The sequence below is a fragment of the Penaeus chinensis genome, chromosome 2 (genome assembly GCF_019202785.1).
Source record: "Penaeus chinensis breed Huanghai No. 1 chromosome 2, ASM1920278v2, whole genome shotgun sequence".
Lineage (NCBI taxonomy): Eukaryota > Metazoa > Arthropoda > Malacostraca > Decapoda > Penaeidae > Penaeus > Penaeus chinensis.
Window position 1 is genome coordinate 44,710,086 of NC_061820.1, and position 21,989 is coordinate 44,732,074.

At 39.6% G+C, this 21,989-nt stretch overlaps 1 protein-coding gene across 1 annotated transcript in view; it reads left to right on the top strand.

Annotated features, from left to right (window-relative positions):
- The window catches only part of LOC125030929, a 27,725-nt gene extending 6,208 nt beyond the window's left edge, over positions 1–21,517 (top strand). The window contains exons 4-18 of the mRNA XM_047621313.1: positions 364–465; positions 777–985; positions 1,161–1,374; positions 2,015–4,668; positions 4,917–5,538; positions 5,757–5,902; positions 6,366–6,503; positions 6,676–6,877; positions 14,225–14,352; positions 14,542–14,725; positions 14,900–15,050; positions 15,203–15,737; positions 16,244–16,409; positions 16,795–16,949; positions 17,136–21,517. Coding sequence (XP_047477269.1) covers positions 364–465; positions 777–985; positions 1,161–1,374; positions 2,015–4,668; positions 4,917–5,538; positions 5,757–5,902; positions 6,366–6,503; positions 6,676–6,877; positions 14,225–14,352; positions 14,542–14,725; positions 14,900–15,050; positions 15,203–15,737; positions 16,244–16,409; positions 16,795–16,949; positions 17,136–21,273 — 9,744 coding nt within the window. The 3' untranslated portion in view covers positions 21,274–21,517. The remainder of the gene's footprint in view (positions 1–363; positions 466–776; positions 986–1,160; positions 1,375–2,014; positions 4,669–4,916; positions 5,539–5,756; positions 5,903–6,365; positions 6,504–6,675; positions 6,878–14,224; positions 14,353–14,541; positions 14,726–14,899; positions 15,051–15,202; positions 15,738–16,243; positions 16,410–16,794; positions 16,950–17,135) is intronic.
- Positions 21,518–21,989: the final 472 nt, after the last annotated feature.

Sequence of the window (21,989 nt, forward strand, 5' to 3'; positions counted from 1 at the left end):
AAAGTTTGAACAAAAATATAAATATGTTTTTAAAAATTTTTGCTTTCATATAAAAAAAAAAAAACGATGAAAATTTGTATTATTCTTTTCTGTTTTATGCCTGTAAATTTTTGGCAAAAGAAATGGAAAAGGATTATTTGAAAATGTTCCTTAAGTTGGTTCTGATCACATGGAGTTTTTTTAGTTTGCAAAAATATTATTATTTCTGATATGTCACTCTATATAATTAGTCACTGTCTGGAGTATTGAAGTGTTTGAAATTTGAACCCAATTTCTTTCGGATTACTGCAAATTTTTGTATGTTTTTCATGCTTTATTTAAGACTTTATTCAGGTCTTGCAAACATGGCTGAACTTTTTCCAGGCTGTAAGATTAGACTCTACAGAGGTAACACTTTGGCAGCGCCTAGGTGCAGCGGCAATCAAAATTAAGGACTTTGAGCTGGCGTTAGTTGCCTTCCAAGAGGTATGTTGTAAATGTCTTTATGTGTCTGAAAGCTTTCATTGTTTTGAATGTCCATTAGATGGAAATTAGTGGCTTATTTCTTTCATTTTTGTGAGAAAAAATTGAGTCTTTGCCTATATGATCTGAGAGTACAAGTATTATATATTCTGAAAAAATTCTTAGAGGAATGGTTTTGAAAAATCTTATGTTTTTTAGAAATGAAGTGTGTTATAAAAAATCCTTACCATATTCATGAAATTGGAAGGTGTTTAAAGATGGCATGAAAAATAAGTTAGACTTTTATTAATATTCATTTTTTATTTCACTCCTAGGGTCTCACAGTCAACCAGAAGCATTGGCCGTGTCTGGATCAGTTGCTTTCAGTTCTTTTCATCCTTCAAATGTACATGGATTGCCTTGGTCTTATTATCAATGCTCTTCAGCGGGATCCTGGTTATATAAAGGCTCTTGCTTTCAAAGACAGAATATTTAAGATTCAGCCATCGTTGCAGGAGGATGTAAGACACTTTTTTAGTAACAGGTGAGGTTGATAAAGAAAATTCATACCTAATAAGTAAAGCTTTGTTTGATTAGCTTGTTGGTATATATGTATTTTTTTCAAACACTCGGTAAGATATTGGAACCACAAATTATATAAGACTTTATTTTAGAGCCTTATTTGATGTCTCATATTGATTCCTTTTGTAATATTGCAGTTCCCTCTTATTCAAAACGGTGGAGTATGACAGAGAAAAGGGCGACAAATTTATAGCAACTTGTGAATCACTTCGTCCTCCAAACAAGATTCCTCGACCTCCTTCACCACTCCAGCTCCAGATGTTGCGCAAGCCATTGCCGAAGCTGTCCTGGGAAAATCTAGCACAGTCGCTAATTATGACGTATGACGAACTCATTGACGCAAATCCCATGGTAAATAAAAAAGAATGGCTCTCGTACTTTTGTGTGTTTTCTGTCTTTGGTGAGTCAGTGTGGTCAGAAATATTTTATGCTCTAAGATATCCATTGACATGGTTCTTATTGCTCCCCACTCTATTGCCTTTATTCGGTGATCTGTAATATATATTTTATAAATGGATTTTAAGATTTTTATAAGGTGATTTTTTTTAACGTGATTTTTTTTAAGGTCAAAGATAGATATGTACCAAATTTGGGGGGAATGTTTCTTTCTTCTCACTTCAATGAATTAAGGCTTTCCTGATGAAGTGATGCTTGTGTTTAAACCTCTATAGAAAAGTTAAGGGAATAAAGACTGTTATATGTATTTGTTTTTAAAACTGACTAAATTTATGCATAGGTTAGATAGGTTTATAGTATTCACTGGTAAAAGGTAGAGTAATAGTTCTTGAATATATAACTGTGGAAAAGTAAGGAGTTTTGAGTTTGCAGAAAGGTTTTGGAAGAAATTAATTGCATGAAATTACATGAGCTGGAGAAAAATGTTAAGTTACCATGATTTTGTATTATCGAACCACATTGCAAAGATATTTATATTGATCTTTTGGAAGCATTCCATAACAATAGATTTATGAAGATTGTTCTCTTTCTGTAGGACTTTGCAGCTACAATTGACCTATTTGAGGCATTTAAACGAAAGGATGAACATGCTGAAGATGACCAGGAAATAGAGATAGAAAATGGAAAGTCTGCAGAGGAAATAGATGGTATTGAGAAGATATGCAATGGAGACGATAATGAAAATAAAGAAGGGAATGAAAGTTCAGAACTGAAAAAGTCAGCAAATGAAGATGAGAAAAGTGAGGCTGGGAGAGAAGAAAGGAGCAGCCCAGTGACCAAAGGGACAGAGGGATCTCAGTCAAGCCCTCCGCGCATTTCTAGTCGTCGACAGACAATTGAACTAGGGGAGAGCCAAGATTCTTTCCGAGTGAGCGAGAAGAGAAGGTCAGTTGACAGTGATACATTCTCGAGATCTGAAGATGAGCTAAAGTTGAATGAAGAAAAAGAGGCAAAGACAGTGGACAGAACTGAAGAGGCAACAAAATGTGTTAAATTAGAGGTAAATGCAGATAAAGAGAATAAGGACTTTGTAGATCGTGTGCCAGGCAAAATACCTGTCAAAGAATCCAGCATTTCTGTAGTCAAAGAAGAGCACAAAGAAATTCCTCAAGCTGAGGTAAAGAAAGAGAATAGTGACTCAAAAAGAACAGACATTGTTGATTCTTCTCAGCATTCAAGGTCAAGAAAGCATAGTGAAGTTGAAAATGAATTTGAGGGTTTTGAAGAAAGCAAAGTACAAGCAAATGTTAAAAAAAATATGGATTCCAGTGAAGCAAAAGCTCACATGTTAGAAGCCCATAAGATTTGTAATGAAAAGGTGCAAGAAAATATTAATAAGACAGATTGTGACTTAGAAGAAGAAAGAAACACAAGCACTGCTGCATTCCAGGAGGCAGACAATACCAACGAACGGTTTCCTGAGAGAGGGGAAATGAGGGAAGAGGTGGAAGAGAAAGGCTCTGGAGATGTGGAGAAGAATGGCCAGAATGGGGAAGAAAAGGGTGAACCCCCACAGACTGAGGAGGAGGAGGAGGAGGAGGAGGAGGAGGAGGAGGAGGACAGAGATGATGTTCAAAAGCAGGCAAGCCAAGATGGAAAAGGTATGGATATGTTAGAAGATATGGAGAATCTTAACCATGAGAAGGATGGATCTTCTCAAAATGGCATTGAACTTGATAATGCTAATGAGATGTGTGATGAAGATGGACTTTTAGACAGAACCACCTTAGAGGAAGAAGTAGAGATGGAAGAACAAGGGGAAGAAATGGGAGATGATGGAGGAATAGAAAATGTGGAGATGTATCACGAAGAAGAGGAAGGACTAGATGAAAGTGAAATGGAACATGGAGTGACTGAAACAGAAGCTGCTGTTAATGCCTTGAAAGGGATAATGGCTCTCCAGCCTACTGAGATCCTTGGCCTCCCAGAGCCAGATTTTGTTTATGATACAGAGTACGTAGAGTACTTTGATGGTGGTGTGTATGAAGAGGATGAAGAGTTGGATCAAGAAGGTATTGATCATGAGGAAAACCTATGTGACGATGAAGCCATGGACCAGGAAGGAATGGAACAGGAGGAGCATCATGAGGTTCATGACATGCAAGGTGATGTAGATCAGGAAGGGATTGATCATGAGGAAGAGGAAGTTGTAGAGCAGGATGGAATGGTTCAGGGGCAAGAAGAAAATCAAGGTGATCAGAATATACAGCAAGGCCAAGAAGTCTCTGAAGAGGTAGGTACTGCTCAAGATGATAATCAGGAAAATCAAGAGGGACAGGAGGACATTGATCAAGAATGTGTAGAGCACCAGGAAGCTGTTGGAAATGAGGAACATGATCAGGAAGAGGATATTGAAGAGGATATCGTAGAAGATGGCAGCCATGAAGATAATGTGGAGCAAGAGGAAGATACTGAACAAATGGAAGGTACTGATCAAGAGGATGAAATACATGGACAGGAAGAATGCAATGAACAGGCAGGAGAAGAGGAAGAAGTGCATGACCAAGGAGAACACCAGGACCAGGAAGGAGATGAGGTCCAAGATCAAGAAGATGAGGAAGAAGAGGATGAAGAAAATGAACAAGAAGAAGCAACTCCTGCTGAGGAAGAATTGGAAATGCAAGAAGAAGCTAATGAAGAATACGATGAGAGAGAGAAAATGGAAGAAACAGAAGATGGGGAAATGGAGGAAGAGGAGGCTGCAGAAGAAGAACCAGGTAATGAGAGTCAGGAGGAAGAAATGGCAGCAGAGGCAGAAAAAGAAAAGGAGAAAGATGAATATGAAAAAGAGCAAGATCCAGTGAGGAAGTTAGAAGATGATAATAAAAATTCAGAAGAATCCATGGAAAACCAAGAAGATAATTTAAAAAAAAAGTCAGATAAAGAAAACAAAGTAAGTGATGTGGAAAAAGCACAAGCATATACAACTGATGAAAACACTGCCTCAGAGACAGATAAAGCAGCTGAGGTTCAGACCCCAAGGAGTACAGCAAGTGGGAGGAAGCCAAGGCGGCCCAAACGGGGTCTTGAGAGAGAATTAGAACAGCTTGACTACTGGGGTCGTCGACTGGAACGTGATGCCAAAAGACGACGAAGAACCATCTCTTCTAAGCTGCTTGGAAGTGTAGAGGAAGCAGAGTATTTGACCTGGGCAGACCTACTTCGTAGTTTTATTCCCAGCTCACTTTTGTAAGTTGAAGGCTTGATGTGTCTAAGATAGTTATTTCTTGTATAATAGTTATTTACCATTAGATCTCTAGAAGAATAATGTGTGAATATGCCTTTCTTTCTTTAAATCTAGGCTCTACAAGGAAAATAATGTATGACAGTTATTATTATTATTATTTTTTTTTAAGTTTAAGCGAGATTCTTTGCATATTTAGATACCAGACCAAACTAATGAAAAATAATATAAACCATTTAATTCTTCCTGACAGGATAACTAACCCAGATGCAAAAAAGAAAATTGGTCCTGATACCCAGTTTGTTAGTAACTCATCTAGCCAAGACTCCAAATTTGTAGTTCCTTCTGTGGAGCAGTCACAGAACTCCAAACCAGTTCCGATGACTAATCACTTGGCCTCATCTGCCTCAGTTTCTCAGCCATCATCTAATAAGGAAGTTGAGGTGAAGACGGACACGAGTTCAGCTCCTGCAAAACTTCAAAGTGATTCTGGGTCTTCCAAGACACTGAGTGCAGAGGCAGTTAATTCTGAGGGTGAAAATAAGAAGGAAATGTCATCAAGTAGTTCTCCACCAGAACCAGAGAAAAGTTTGACTCCCGCAGTTAAATCTACAACAGAAGAACCAAAAAAGGAGGGAGCAGAAATTGTTGACGTAAGTTCTAGTTCATTAAAAGCAAAAGAAGGGGATGAAGGGGAATTACTAGAAGAAAGTGGAAAGAAGACAAAGGATGCAACAGATGCCGAGGACAGAAGGTTATCTGTGGATGATAAAGAGGATAAAGAAACCGACATGGAAGTTGTTGAGGATAGTTTAGCAACAGTGAAAAAGAATCGCAAGGAAAAAATCTTTTCTTCATTAACAGAGGAAGCACAAGTGAGTTTCAGTGTTAATTTTCTTAATCTCTGAAATGGTTTAGGAAGTATTTGTATATATTTATATAAGTGCTTAGATAATTTATTTACGGAGGTTCTTAATGAAGTATAACATACCTAGTAACTGATTCATTTTTCAACCTGATAACTATATCAAAATGTACATAGAATGGTCAGAAAGAGCCTGTGTCTTATGTTTGTCCTGTAATATTACAACAGGTGGAAGCATTTATGCTGTATTATGAAGAGAATGGAGGCATCTTACACCTTCTTCAGCAGTTTATGCTTGTTCTTTTGAAACGCTATGAGCACAAGTGGCCAACTGCAGCTGCCAAAATGTACACAGAAATATATCCGAGAGTGAGGTTAGTTTATCAAAGGCAGTTATTTGTAATGAAGTGATTTATCTTTTTTTTTAGAGAATTATTTGCCATTGTTTTTACTTGTCTTCCCCTTTATTAGCCTTCAGGATTTTATCATTACATAATAGTTTCATTTATATTGTGTGTTGTATTTTATTTCCTTTTATTGCTCTTTTGAAATAGCCAATTTTTGCTTTATGGCATTACTTCAAATATTTTTCTTCAGGTTGATCTAATATTTAGTTTAGAAGGGTGTAGACTATAATTTCCACATGTCCCCAAATTAAAAGACAGTAGAAGAAACAGAAGACAGAAATCCATATTTGCTTTTTGCATCAGTAGGTTTATTATTCATTAATCTTCATAAGGTCAGTGTTGCAAGATAATAAATGAATAGGTGTTTTGTTATACTCTGAAAAAAGATGTATATTTTTATGGTTATTAATATGATTTTACTTGCCAACAGAAACCATGTGTTCCACATCCCTGCCCTTAACCTGAAAGAGGATTGCAAACGGCTGTATCAAGACTCCATGCTCTCCCTTACACATTGGGAACTGATGGTCAGCCTTTATCAAGCGTCAAAACTAAACACTCCGGTTAAGTAAGTTTCATTTTTGCTTGTAGGTTGGTGTGGTATTAGATTTGGCAGAAAATCTTTTGCCATTTTGAAGCAAGAGGATGGAAATCATATAATTTGTTCTCGTTGCTTTGCTGACAGTGGTAAAATTTTGGTTTAAGTAGTATGGTTGCTCTTCAATTAATATGTTTTTCAGAGATCAGAACACACTTCCCAACCCCTTTGCTGATAGTCCTGATCATCTCGAAGACGACATGCTTCACCTGACACTTATGCTTGGCCGTGGAGATGTTTGGATGGAAGAGACGCCACAGTTTCACACAAGGTTACGTTGGCTTCAGGCACAGTTGCGGCTCTGCAGTGGGAAGGCAGAGGATGCGGCAATTTATATGGAATTGGTTAGTGACATAGAAGCAAGCACTGTCTCATTTTAATTTTTATTTATGTATTATTTATTACACATTTGCCAGCCACCTTGATTTAACCCATTTGCCCCATGTGGCAAGAATACATGCAATACCCACTGTAATACTTATTGTAATATTTATTGTATTTACACATAGATGGCTCTACAAGTTCTTAATCTCCAAATAGCCAGTTATCAGAACCACCTATCTCACCTGTTTACCCTTTTCCTTCACTTTATCATCATCATTCATCATTATGGAGCTAACGCCGGCAGGGGCGCATAGCCGCATCCACCCTCCGCTTCCACCTACGAGGATCCCTCATGGCGAGCCGCCAGGCAGGGGCCCGGCCCATCTCTAGTTCCTCACGACAGGTTTGATCGATTTGCCCAAGCCACGACCTTCTCGGTCGTCCCACAGGCCTCCTCCACCCAGGGTTGTCTCGGACAGAGACAACCTGATGGGCAGGATCATCCTGTGGGAGTCGAGCCAAGTGGCCATATAGCCTGAGTTGGCGATCACGGATTGTGCAAGTAACAGGTCCTGTACCGGTCTCACGGTGCAGCCGTTGGTTGGACACATGGTCCCGCCAACTGTACCCCATGATCCGGCGCAAGGATCTGTTACAAAAGGCATCAAGACGAGATTCCAGAGCACAAGATAGTGTCCAAGTTTCACTACCATAGAGTAAAACTGGCTGTATCAGGGCCTTGAAAACACGTAACTTGGTCCTTCTGCACAGGTACCGACATCTCCAAATACTCTTGTCGAGAGATTTCATGACCCCTGCTGCCAGGCCAATTCGTCTACTGACTTCTTGGTCTGACAGCCCAGAGTCGTGAAATGCACTACCGAGGTATATAAAGCTCTTTGTGACTTCGATGTTTTCCCCGCAAGCACGTATCGACTGTACAGGGTCTCCTAGCAGGCCCCCAAAATCCTGGATCTTGGTCTTGGTCCAGGAGACCTCTAGCCCCAGGGGCTTCGCTTCATTGCTAAATGCATCAAGAGCCGCTACAAGGGTTTCCAGAGATTCAGAGAGTACGGCAACATCATCGGCAAAGTCAAGGTCTGTAACCTTGATATTGCCCAGAGTTGCTCCACAGTGACTTTGGACAGTAGCTCTACCCAGTATCCAATCCATGCAAGTGTTGAAAAGTGTTGGTGCAAGAACACAGCCTTGCCTCACCCCTGAACTAACAGGGAAGAAGCTCGACAGGCCCCCACCACACTTTACAGCACTTTCAGTGCCTGTATACAGGTTTGCTATTAGTCCAATAATCCTTATTGGAATTCCTCTTAGTCTCAGGATCTCCCATAGAGATTCGCGATGCACCGTGTCAAACGCCTTCTTGAGATCGATGTAGGCTGCGAGCAGCCCACGTCCGAACTCACGACGGCGCTCTATAATGATTCGAAGCGCCAGGATGCGGTCTATTGTGGACTTACCAGGAGTGAAACCAGATTGCTCCGGTCTTTGGTGCCTCAACAGCTGGTCCCTGATACGTCTCAGTAAGATGTGTGCGAGTACCTTGCCTGGTACACTGAGTAGTGTAATGCCTCGGTGATTGCTGCAGTCCCACCGATCCCCTTTCCCCTTCCAGAGAGGGATGACCACACCCCTCAGCAGGTCAGGGGGAAAGGTACCAGTCTGCCAGATGGCAGACAGGACTGCATGCAAGCCCCTTGCCATAGGTTCTCCACCAGCCTTTAACAATTCGGCTGGGATGCCACAGACACCTGCTGCTTTACCACTCTTCAGCTTGGAGATCGCCCCCCTGATTTCGGTCAGGGAGGGTGGATCCTCGCTGATGGGTGGATCTGGCAGAGGAGTCTCAACATTACCCGCATCCATGTTAACTGTTGGTGGATCAACCTTATACAACTGCTCAAAATACTCAGCCCAACGCACACGCACCCCATCGGGATCTGAGATTATCTGGCCACTTGCTGAGCGGACTGCAGCCGTCTGTGAGGGGGGCTTGGAGTTCAGCTTTCTCAGAGCTTGGTAGGCAGGACGAAGGTCATTTACAAGGAAATGGCTTTCGACCTCCTCTGCAAGACTACTGATAAACTGTTCCTTATCCCTTCTCAACAGTGACCTAGTCCTGCGCACCAGCGAGCGGTGCAAAGTGCGATCCCCTGACAGTCGAGCCGCACGACAAGCATCTGTGGCTTCCAGCGTCTCCTGCGAGATGGAATTCTGTCTTGTTCTTGGGCGTTCACCAATGGATTCCTGAGCTGCATCAAGCGTTTCACGCTTGAAGGTATCCCACATAAGAACAGGGTCTGTCTGGCCCTCGAGTGCTGTGAGACGACCAGAGATAGCCTCGGCAAACCCCCGGGTACACTCGTCCTCCCTCAATCTGTCCAAATTAAACACCCTAGGGTGTTCATTTGGGCGACGGGGGGTTCTAAAGTGGACCCGGAGAGTAGCCACCACTATTCTATGGTCAGTTCCACAGAACTCAGCGCTTCGATATACCCTGCAGTTCTGGAGGATCCTCCATCGAGTGCTAACGAGGATGTGGTCGATCTCCTTGGCCACTCTTCCTGTATCGCTGTACCAAGTCCAGCGATGCGGGACAGAACGCTGATACCAGGAGCCAGAAATCCTCAATTTCTGGGACCTAGCAAAGTCACGGAAAAGGAGGCTATTCTCACTGCCAGCATCAGCTCCTGAGCCATGAGGACCGACAGACATCTCGTAGCCAGCTCGATCACAGCCGGATACCGCATTGAAGTCGCCCAGCACAATACGAATATCTCGCCGAGGACATCTGTCTGCCACAGATGCAAGTTTGGCGTGAAACATCTCTTTCACCTCAAGTTTATATACATCCGTAGGAGCGTATACAGCAACAAGAGACATGAAGCCAAATGAAAGCTTCAGTCTCAATACCATGATACGCTCATCGACTGGAGTGACCTCAACTACCAAGGGTTGAAGTCTGCTGGAGATGGCTATGGCTACTCCCTGGAGATGGTGGCCATCGCTGCGGCCCGACCAGTAGTAGGTGTAGCCACCCTCACTAATCGTGCCACTGCCAGGTCTTCTCACCTCCGAGAGAGCAGCCACCTCAACTCTCAGCTGTTTCAATTCCCTCGATAGTAGTGGTAACCGATCGTCCTGTCGCAGGGAACGGATGTTCCAAGCCCCCACCCTGACAGTCCGCCTGCGGTCTAACCTCGGGCAGTCACTCCGGGTGGGCGCCACCTTTGCCACCCCTACCGACGCCGCCCCATATAGAGGAGGTTGGCTGGCTGCAGGCCCCATAATCCACCTGCAGGGCTCCCTAGGGCTTTCCCCCACAAGCATCACGCCAGGCTGGCGGCCGCTGGGACCCAGCCGGGACTGGGGGTAACCCCCCCTCCCCACCCGAGTCCCAGCGGTCGCCAACCCAGAGGGACCCACAGCCCGCCGTACTTGCTGGGTAGGAGGGACTTTAGCCCTCCCCCCAGCGTCAACTTCTATATTAGACGTTGCCAGTGGTTATCTCGGGGGGGCCGACTGGCAAGGCCTGCCTCCCCACAGCCGCCCATTAACCCCAGGGGGCGCGGGGGACAGGAGTTAGTACGAAGCCAGGGCGTATCCACACGCCGGTGGGCCATAGCTCCGTACCTTTAGGGCCTCCTGCTGCTTCAAGAGCCTCCACAGTTCAGCCTAGGACCGCAAGGTACCTAGTTTCCATGGGTGGCCACGAGGAGGCACTGTAGAAGTCTTGATGATGGAGAGGCTATGAGCTGGCAGGGGAGTCTTATGCATAGCTGCTCCCTTTTTCGCACCAGGCTAGCCAGCGGTGGCAGCTGAAAGCGGGAAGGCATGCAAGCAGGCACTTAACGCTAACTAGGCTACCACACCATCGCTTCACATCATCCCGAGCATGAAGCACCCACCCTTCACTTTAGGAAAGGGTCTTTTGTATCATTTCATTGTCTAAAATATTTTAATTACAATTAAATAATCATAACACCAGTAACAATAATAACAGTATCGATAGCAATGGTGTTGATAAGAAAAACACATTTTCCTGCCAATTCAAGGAATGGGGAAATCAGGATCGGTCACTAGGGCCTACTGATAGACTCCTTGCCGGCTGAGCACTTGTGGAGCCATCTGTAGGTAACAAAATTCACCAAAAACTACAGGGGACAGAATATAAAACCAGGGCGAATGGGTTGAAATTAAAGATGCAGTTTTATTTTATATTTCTCTCATTTTTTTTTATAGATAGCTTTTGGTGTTGAAAGAAGTATTATCTATATGTTTTTCCTTTGTTGATTGATATATGTGTATAATACATATATACATATACATATATACAAATTCATATACATATATATATACACATATATACATATATATATGCATACAAACATATACATATATATGAATGTATAAATGTATATAAATATGTATATATGTGTATATATATGTATATATGTGTATATATATGTACATATATGTATATGTAAACATATGTATACATATTTATATATATGTATATATATATGTGTGTGTGTGTGTATATATATATATATATATATATATATATATATATATATATATATATATATATATATATATATATATATATATATATGAACCATATTCATGTATCATGACAAGGTATGAATGAGAATATAATCACAATAAAGAGATATATTTGACCAATTTTGATTATATCATGTATTTCTGATGAAGATGTAATCGAAACCAGACATATACGTCTCTTGTATTGTGAAGATATTAATTCTCATTCATACCTTTTAAATATATATATATATATATATATATATATATATATATATATATACACACACATCTACATATATACATATGTATATTATATATATATACTTATATACTTATATGTTTATTATATATGTATATGTATTATATAAATGTATACATTACATATATATGTATATATGTATATAATTTATATATTAATATATATTTATATATGTATATATATGGATACATGCATAAACATATACACATATATGTTTATATATTTATATATTTATATATACATATATTTATATATGTGTATGTATGTATATGTATATATGCATATATATGTTTATATGTATATATATGTATATGTATATATATTTATATATATGTGTATGTATGTATATATATGTATGAATATGTATATATATGTATATATACATATATGTACATATATTCATATATATGTATATATATATATTTATATATATGCATATGCATATATATATATATATATTTATATATATGCATATGCATATATATATATATATATATGGGAATGGTAAAATACTATCATATATATATATATATATATATATATATACACATATATATACATATATATATATGTATATTATATATATATACTTATATACTTATATGTTTATTATATATGTATATGTATTATATAAATGTATACATTACATATATATGTATATATGTATATAATTTATATATTAATATATATTTATATATGTATATATATGGATACATGCATAAACATATACACATATATGTTTATATATTTATATATTTATATATACATATATTTATATATGTGTATGTATGTATATGTATATATGCATATATATGTTTATATGTATATATATGTATATGTATATATATTTATATATATGTGTATGTATGTATATATATGTATGAATATGTATATATATGTATATATACATATATGTACATATATTCATATATATGTATATATATATATTTATATATATGCATATGCATATATATATATATGGGAATGGTAAAATACTATCATATATATATATATATATATACACATATATATACATATATATATATATGTACATATATGTATATGTAAACATATGTATACATATTTATATATATGTATATATGTGTGTGTGTGTATATATATATATATATATATATATATATATATATATATATATATATATATATATATATATATATATGAACCATATTCATGTATCATGACAAGGTATGAATGAGAATATAATCACAATAAAGAGATATATTTGACCAATTTTGATTATATCATGTATTTCTGATGAAGATGTAATCGAAACCAGACATATACGTCTCTTGTATTGTGAAGATATTAATTCTCATTCATACCTTTTAAATATATATATATATATATATATATATATATATATATATATATATATATACACACACATCTACATATATACATATGTATATTATATATATATACTTATATACTTATATGTTTATTATATATGTATATGTATTATATAAATGTATACATTACATATATATGTATATATGTATATAATTTATATATTAATATATATTTATATATGTATATATATGGATACATGCATAAACATATACACATATATGTTTATATATTTATATATTTATATATACATATATTTATATATGTGTATGTATGTATATGTATATATGCATATATATGTTTATATGTATATATATGTATATGTATATATATTTATATATATGTGTATGTATGTATATATATGTATGAATATGTATATATATGTATATATACATATATGTACATATATTCATATATATGTATATATATATATTTATATATATGCATATGCATATATATATATATATATGGGAATGGTAAAATACTATCATATATATATATATATATATATACACATATATATACATATATATATATGTATATTATATATATATACTTATATACTTATATGTTTATTATATATGTATATGTATTATATAAATGTATACATTACATATATATGTATATATGTATATAATTTATATATTAATATATATTTATATATGTATATATATGGATACATGCATAAACATATACACATATATGTTTATATATTTATATATTTATATATACATATATTTATATATGTGTATGTATGTATATGTATATATGCATATATATGTTTATATGTATATATATGTATATGTATATATATTTATATATATGTGTATGTATGTATATATATGTATGAATATGTATATATATGTATATATACATATATGTACATATATTCATATATATGTATATATATATATATTTATATATATGCATATGCATATATATATATATATGGGAATGGTAAAATACTATCATATATATATATATATATATATACACATATATATACATATATATATATATATATATATATATATATATATATATATATTTGTTTTCCCTTTTCTTTTTCTTTTTTTTCTGTTTTCTTTTTTTTTCTTTTTTTTCTGCTTCTTCTTCTCTTTATACATCTGAGGTAAATAAGTAACTTCTACATTTCCGTCTTGGTACTTTACAGCTTCTGTCAGATCTTGAACGTTTGTCAGATAATGGTGAGGAATATGTTGTTCAGCGCACTTGTGTCATGGACGATCAGAGTGTGGTGTGCAATTCTGAAGTTAAGAGGCACCTCAACCTTCTACAAAGGTTTGTTGGCTGATGTTTGTCATTTGGTAGAGATGTAATTTTGATCTTTTTTTGTTTTGTTTTTTGCCATGACATATGTTCCAAATTATATATGGAAAGTCCTTGTGAATATATGTTAATGTGTAATTATGCATCATTAGTTTGCAGTAGTTCTGTTTGAGTTATTGTTATTATCATTCTCATTTACAGATCGCAGATGTTGGAGCAAGTGGTTGACAATTATACAGATGGACGCTATAGGGTGGTGGCAGACCTGCTTATAGCCATCTTTCACGAGCCACTTCCGAAGGCTCGTCCTGGGGTAGAATTGCCAACCAGGCAGACTCAGCTTGTTATCCTCATCGATTCGCTTTTTAAGCTTAATGACCAGAAGGTCTGTAACATTGTTTCTAATCTCAGGAAGTTGTCTTGATAGTCACAGAACAATAACATTCAAAAGATTATACAAAGTAAAAATATAAATGTAGATGATGTTACTGTGTATGAGGTTAGTAAAGTAAATATATCTTATTTGAGTCTGTTCAAAAATATGTCTATATTTTTACAGGGTGTGCTAACATGGGGATCACATGCTGTGACAGAAGCTTTGAAACGTTTCAATCGTGCTGAAGCAGAAGAAGAGAAAAACAGGTGGGCAAAGACCCTGATGAAAATCACTGAGCTGGCATATACAACAGTCAAAAAGGACACCAGTATAGGTAAGGGATTAAGGTTTAATTTGGTATTTTTTGTCTTGCACTTATATTTATAATACAGATGTATGTATGTATATAGGTATGTATATTGTATATATATGACAAATTAAGTTATGGTCATTGAATACAAATTGGATTTTTCTTTATTTTTTCAGTGGAAAAGGTTGAGCATGAAAATATAACCCAGATGGTCTCCACCTTGACTCTGATGTTAGTGATCCAGCTGGAGAAGCCACAGAGTGCAGAGGACCTTCCTTTTGATACGCTAACTCCCTGGATCCTCTTGCATAGGATCTTAACATACGAAGAGCGTCGGCAAGAGAATCTCAGTAAAACAAAGGAGCCTAAGGGCACTCCGGATAAGAAGGCGGAAGAGAGCACCAGGACAAGCAGTGACAAGGATTCCAAGGAAGAGAGAGTGAACAGTGAGCAGATGGAGGTAGATGTCATGGGCATCGAAGGGAGCAGTGAGAAGTCAGGCCAGAAATCGAACGAGTCATCCAAGCCCTTAGATGCCAGCTCTGAAGTGCAAGATGAGAGTAACAAAAGTGAAGTGGCAGCAGACCCTAAAATGGAAGGAATAAATGAAGAGTCTGTGAAAGTTGAAGACACCCCATCTACAACTAAGGGACCAGTAGGGCCATACCCTTCCAGTCTCTTCCTGATTACAGCCCATGACGAACTTGGCAAGTAAGTCTTGGTAACACTTGATTCATTGACATTATGATATTTTACTGTAGGTGGATGATCTCTATGTTTTTTTTTTGTTTTTTTTTATGAGATATGAAGTTTATGTGGTAGATAGTTTCCATAGAATTTAGTTTTCAGTTGCCTCAAATTGATAGTGGCTTCATTATTTTGTGTATACCTTTACTTTCAAAGTTCAGTATAGATGAATAACTAGCAGATTATGTTTACTAGACAGGATTCATTATGACAAATGTTGAAAACAATATGGATAACATCAAAAAGGCACTTTAGCTCTGCGACTTCTTTCATTGTTATTCATCCATTTGTATCAGTATCTACTGGTATTTTAACTTACCATATCCAGCACATCTCAATTATTTGTTTTTCCTTTTTGTTGTAATTACTTATTTTTAGGCATGTATACTCACTGGCATTTTAACATGTCATATGATCACATCACAGTTATGTGCCTTTCATTTTTGTTTAATTATTATTTTTTTTTTAAGGCATTCATGGTGCTGTGCAGATGATGGTGTGTTCCTGCTCTACTGCTTAGATGTTTTAATCCAGGAGCTGAATCGACCGATTGAAGGCCAACAGAGGCAGCTTCTTCATCATGCGCTTGAACAAGTATCCTTCTGTCTTTATTCACATCCTTCAAAGAAATCAAAGGTAAGTCTCTAAACAGATGTCTTTTGCTGAAAATTTTGATGTGAGGCGTTGGCCAGTCACTGTTGTTAAGGATATTTATGCAAGGATTAGCCTATTGCTTAAATGGTTGGATGTAGTCTGGATTCAGCTTACTGTCTCTTCATTAACTTTCTCAGCATCTGCTCATGGGAGTTTCTTTTTTATTTTTGTATTTTCACAAGACTACAATCTTATTTTGTTATTTTTGCATTGAATCAAATGCATATAAGCATATTACATGAATATAGTCACTTATATGGCAGCTGATATAAATAGTAAAAGATGTATTGAAGGAGAAAATTGACAATGATTATAATTTTTTGGATAATTTGTTATTTTTTCATTGTTTATTTTCTTGTATCCCCAGCACAAACATCTTCGTGACCATGGAGTTCCTCAGATTGCCCTGTGTTGGGAGCGAGCGCATCAGCTGTATCAGTATTATGTTCCGAAGGAGTTGCCAACTTTCCAGTCGTCACAGATACCATCCGTAACAGATGATGTGGCAGCATTGTTTAAAAGGTCCTATATCATGTTGTTTTGCTTTTGGTTGCATAGTTTTGTTACTGCTAATTGTTCTTGTATGTTGATTATATAGAATGGTTGATTGTTTGGTATAAAAGAATTAAGTAACTGAAATATTTAATAATAAAATTCCCACATTTTTCCCAAAGCTAATGTCAGCTTTCCTCTTATTTTCACCAACAGAATTATTGCTCTTCTTCCTGATGAAGACAAACCAGAGAACCAGACAGAAGCCGTTGAAGCCTACATTTGTGGAGGAAGCCAGGAGTGTAATTTTGTTCCCTTCAAACCATCCACAGACATTAATGATTGCTACTATTTGCTAGGTGACTATTATTTTAAGAACAAAGAGTGGACAAATGCCATCAAATATTACAAGCTGGATGTTTCCATTAATGTGGATCGACTGGACTCCTGGGCACCGCTTGGCTTGGCCATGAAGGCCATGCTGGAAACGCAGCTAAATTCCTGTGAAGTGATTCAAGATGAGGAGGAATTTTTCTCTTTGGCACAACAAGCTGTGCAATGTTTGAAGCAAGCTCTGAAACTAGATGAGTACCATACAAATCTTTGGGTTGAATTTGGTGGCCTGGTGTACATGGTCCACTCGCATGCTTCTAGGCTTCTGAAACAAGATCTGAATCCAGATATTAGTCTCGAGACATTTGAAATGCTGGAGAAGTTAAAGGGAGATACGCTGAGTGAAGCAGAGAGATGCTTCACTCAGGCTTTGAATATACAGGAGGAAGGATGGGACGATGATAGCTTACCAGACGAAAGATGGCTGCACTGTTACATGTTGGGTAAAATATCTGAAAAGCAAGGGAAGCCACCACAGGCGATATTGCAAAAGTATCTCGAGGCAAGTAAACATCTCCATCAAATCCAGGCCAAGTATCCGGCGAAGATTAATTACAACAGCCCCCAGGAATATTCCGTGGAAGCCCTAGAAATGTACTACCGTGCTCATGCGTACATGCTGAAGTACTTGCTACAGAGAGAAGGAAAGCCTGTTGATGAGGGTGTCATTAAGCATTTCATAAAGGTTTTGGATGAACTGGCAAAAGGACCATTTGCCATATGCCAGGAAAAGAAGAAGTCCAATGACGATGTGAATGTGACTGTGGCTGAAGGAGAGGCAGGGCAGGACAAGGCCAAGGAGCCAGACGCCGTGGAAGCATCTGACAGGGAAGGGGAGTCGAGGAAGAGACCCTTAGAGGAAGATGCTTCTGCTAACGAGCCTCCTGCCAAGAAAATGCAAGCTGGCCAAGAATCTGAGGAAGTGAGATCTGTCATAAAGGAGGTGGTCAATGATATAATTAGCGATGCTGCTGCGAAGTCGGACGATGCTAAAAAGGAAGGTGAAAGCAAGAAGGAAGGGGCAGCGACGGGTCAAGATGGAAAAGAGGAGAGTAAAGAGGCATTGGAGGAGAAAGAAAATGAAAATGGCGAGGTCAAGGCAACGAAACCGAAGGACATGAAAGAAAGTGACGACGAAATCCTTGTGGTCGAGGAGAAGGTGATAGAGAAGAAGGACCATCTGACGGTCATATCTCGATGCCTGGCTGCACTAAAGCTGTGCCTTTCTAGATTCCCTCAGCACTACAAGGCCCTTTACCGCCTGGCTCAGTATTACCACACATCAAAATTCCATAAAGACTCAGGCCGAGCGCGCAATTATTTACTTGGCTGCGAGTTTTGGCAGAGGGTTGGGTACATGCCCGTCAATGGGTTATTCAACGAGCGCAAAGTGTGGATCCAGCAACCCAAGAACTCCAACCTATTCCATGGGATTTGGCGCATCCCCAACGACGAGGTGGATCGGCCCGGAAGCTTTGCGGCGCACATGTATCGGTGCGTGTCAATTACCCTTGATATTTTACCCCAGATGAAAGATTTCTTCACCATCCTGGAAATCGCTCTTGCCTTGAAGAATTCGCCGGATAAAGACAAGAAGTATTTGAGAGACAACGAGCGTGAACTTCTCTCAGAACATGCAACCCAGGTGGGATTACAAGCCATGAAAGACAAGTACAAAGTGTTATTCCAAGGAGCCTCGCCTGTGCACGGAAATCGTCGCATGGCATTCCTTCTAGATGTCTATCGTGCTTACAAGCAAATAAGCAAGCACCTGCAGGGCTCAGAACCTCACTTAGCTAAGATGCTTTCAGAGACGTATGTCGCATATAGAGGGTTGAAAGCTGATGGCCGAACAAACATATTGCGTGAGGCGGAGTCGTTCTGCAACAGGAACCAGTACCTGCAGCACCGCGTGCCGACAACAGCAGTGGCTGGGCAGGCAAGCAGAGGGGATGCCGGAGGGACTCCCATGATCTCACGAAGAGGCCGTCCGCCCGGAACGGGACGGGGACGAGGGAGAGGCCGCGGGTCTTTCTACGCTTCACGTCAGTCTGGCGACCTGCTGGCCGTGCAGCAAGCATACAAGATCTACGAAAGTTTAATTCACGCTCAGACGCTGCTGAACAACAAGGATCTCGATCGGGCTTCGGCGTATAATTACCAGAAGCAGCTGGAGCATTATCAGACACAATTACTGAAGTATCTACATATACCAAGTGTATCTCAGTATTTCCAAGCTTCCTTACAGGGACTAGGGACTGCGGCAGCCAAATTACCGCCCCCGCCAAAAGGTGCAGAAACCGCTGTTGCTGCAGCTTCCACTGCTGCTGCAGCTCGTGCTGCGGTGCCAGGAGCCGCCCGAGGGCAGACGTCAGGCACCGCAGCTGCAGCCCAGTTACTTCCCACAATGAAAGAGCGAACGAGTCAGCCTTCTCAGCCTGGAGCGTCGAAGCCGTCTCTGAGTGCCTTGGCTCAGAGATCTCACGTGCATGGCATATCCATCACGTCCGTTTCGGCTGCAAAACCGTCCACCTCTCCAGGGAAGTTACTCAAGCCAAATATGTCGGTAACCGTTAGTCCAGCCAAGACCGCTTGTCCGCCTGCATTACAGGGTCGAGGTGATATATCTGTTGTGTCTGTTTCTCGTCCACAGAGCAACAACAGAACAACCACAACCACCACATCCCCGAGGGCTTCGGGCAGTGGAACAGTTACAGTAACGCAGTCGTCAACGGATAGCAGATCGATAACCACAACTATTAATACGAAGTCAATCACCACCACAACGGTCGGGTCTGTACCGAAACTTCCTGCTGGTACCACGCTCACAAGACCTGGTGACTCCACGCCCCCCAAAAGCTCGGCACCACGTCCGCAATTGCAAGCACAGGCTCGTCCCGTCAAGAATGTGTCGGATGTTCTTGACAGTTTGCCAGGATCAATGAGGAAAATGGCCGCGGAAATTCTTAGTAACAGCGGAACCTCAGTGACCCGCGCAACAGTGCCAACCGGGACACAGATTCGTACCTCTCCTGACAAGACAAACAGGCCAAGTGTGGCCAAAGAAACGACAATAACTCCAGCTCCTCGCGTCAAGAGTCAAGGGCGGGCTCCGGGTCCACAGACGAAGAACCCGTCGTCATTTCTAGGAGCATACCAGGCATCCCTTGGTATCGCAGGAGGCAAAATGAGCGGGGCGGCCAGAGCGGCCGCAAGTACTGCGACGCCAAACTCTGTTACGCTGGAGTCTGCGAGACGCGCCCAGCCTGCGCAGGCGGCGGCCGCCAAAGCCCGTATTACGCAGCTGAATTCTTCGCAGTTAATGCATTTGGCGTACGGAGGAGCAGGGCGAGGTGCTCCTGCAGATAACATCTCTGAATTGATAAGGGAAATAGCAAAGAACCAGCCCCCAGTCGGAGGCCATGCACGAGCTCAGGCAGTCACTGTCCAGAGAGCACAAGGTGTCGCTCTCCAGCGTCCTCCACAAACCTTACCAACCCAGAGGCCTCCCCAGTCGAGAGCCCACCCTCAAGCCAGACCAGCTCCTCCTCAAGCTAGACCAGCTCCTCCTCAGGCCAGACCAGCTCCTCCTCAGGCCAGACCAGCTCTTCCTCAGGCCAGACTAACTCCTCCTCAGGCCAGACCAGCTCCTCCTCAGCCTAGGCCAGCTCCTCCTCAGGCCAGGCCAGCTCCTCCTCCGGCGAGACCAGCTCCTCCTCAGGCCAGGCCAGCTCCTCCTCAGGCCAGACCAGCTCCTCCTCAGCCTAGGCCAGCTCCTCCTCAGCCTAGGCCATCTCCTCCTCAGGCCAGGCCAGCTCCTCCTCCGGCGAGACCAGCTCCTCAAGTTCGACCGCCCCCGCCCAAGCCACTGCAGAAACCTAGCCCACCGAAGCCTGCACAGTTTAAACCCGGCCAGGGAGGAGCAGCGGCCGGCTCGGACGATATCATAACGTTAGATTAACTGTAAAAATCGCAATTAAAAAAACATTATAGGTAGTTGAATAGGTTCTCCTACGAGCAAAAGATGGTGATTTGTATATAAGAATAGCTTCCGATTTTGACCTTGAATTAGACTTTCCATTTATGAATTATGTCTTACAAAACTGCCATATCAGAAGAACTTTGCGTAATAACTAATAGATTGTGATGACTTGTATGTAAGTCCAACGCCCAGTGAATAATAAAAGTAATAATGATAAGTGAAAGAGAGTATTGTTGACCTCGAATTGCAATATCCCGGCTTGAAATTAACAGCTAAAGAATGCTTTTGTGGGAGTATCAGTTTTCCCATTATCTTTAGTAGATTTCATTGTAACCTGCTTATCATATGTCGGTAATAGTTAGTCCAGTGTCTTTATTGATATTTTCTACCGATAAGTTGTTTGTTCGACTTAATAAAGGACAAAATCATATGGTAGTAAATCTTTCACAGAAGGTGACATGACTCAGCAGGGATCCACAGTCACTGACAATAAAATAAATATTGATGTTTTTCTTACGTTATTGACGCACAATTGCCTAATAGAGAGAAAAGGAAAAGATAAGATGATAGTAAATCTTACACAAAAGGTGACATGATCCAGCAGGAATCCAGTCACTAGCAATAAATAGAATTATTGATGTTTGTATTGATGTTTGTTACGTAGTCATACAGAATTGCCTAAAGTTGTTCCTCAC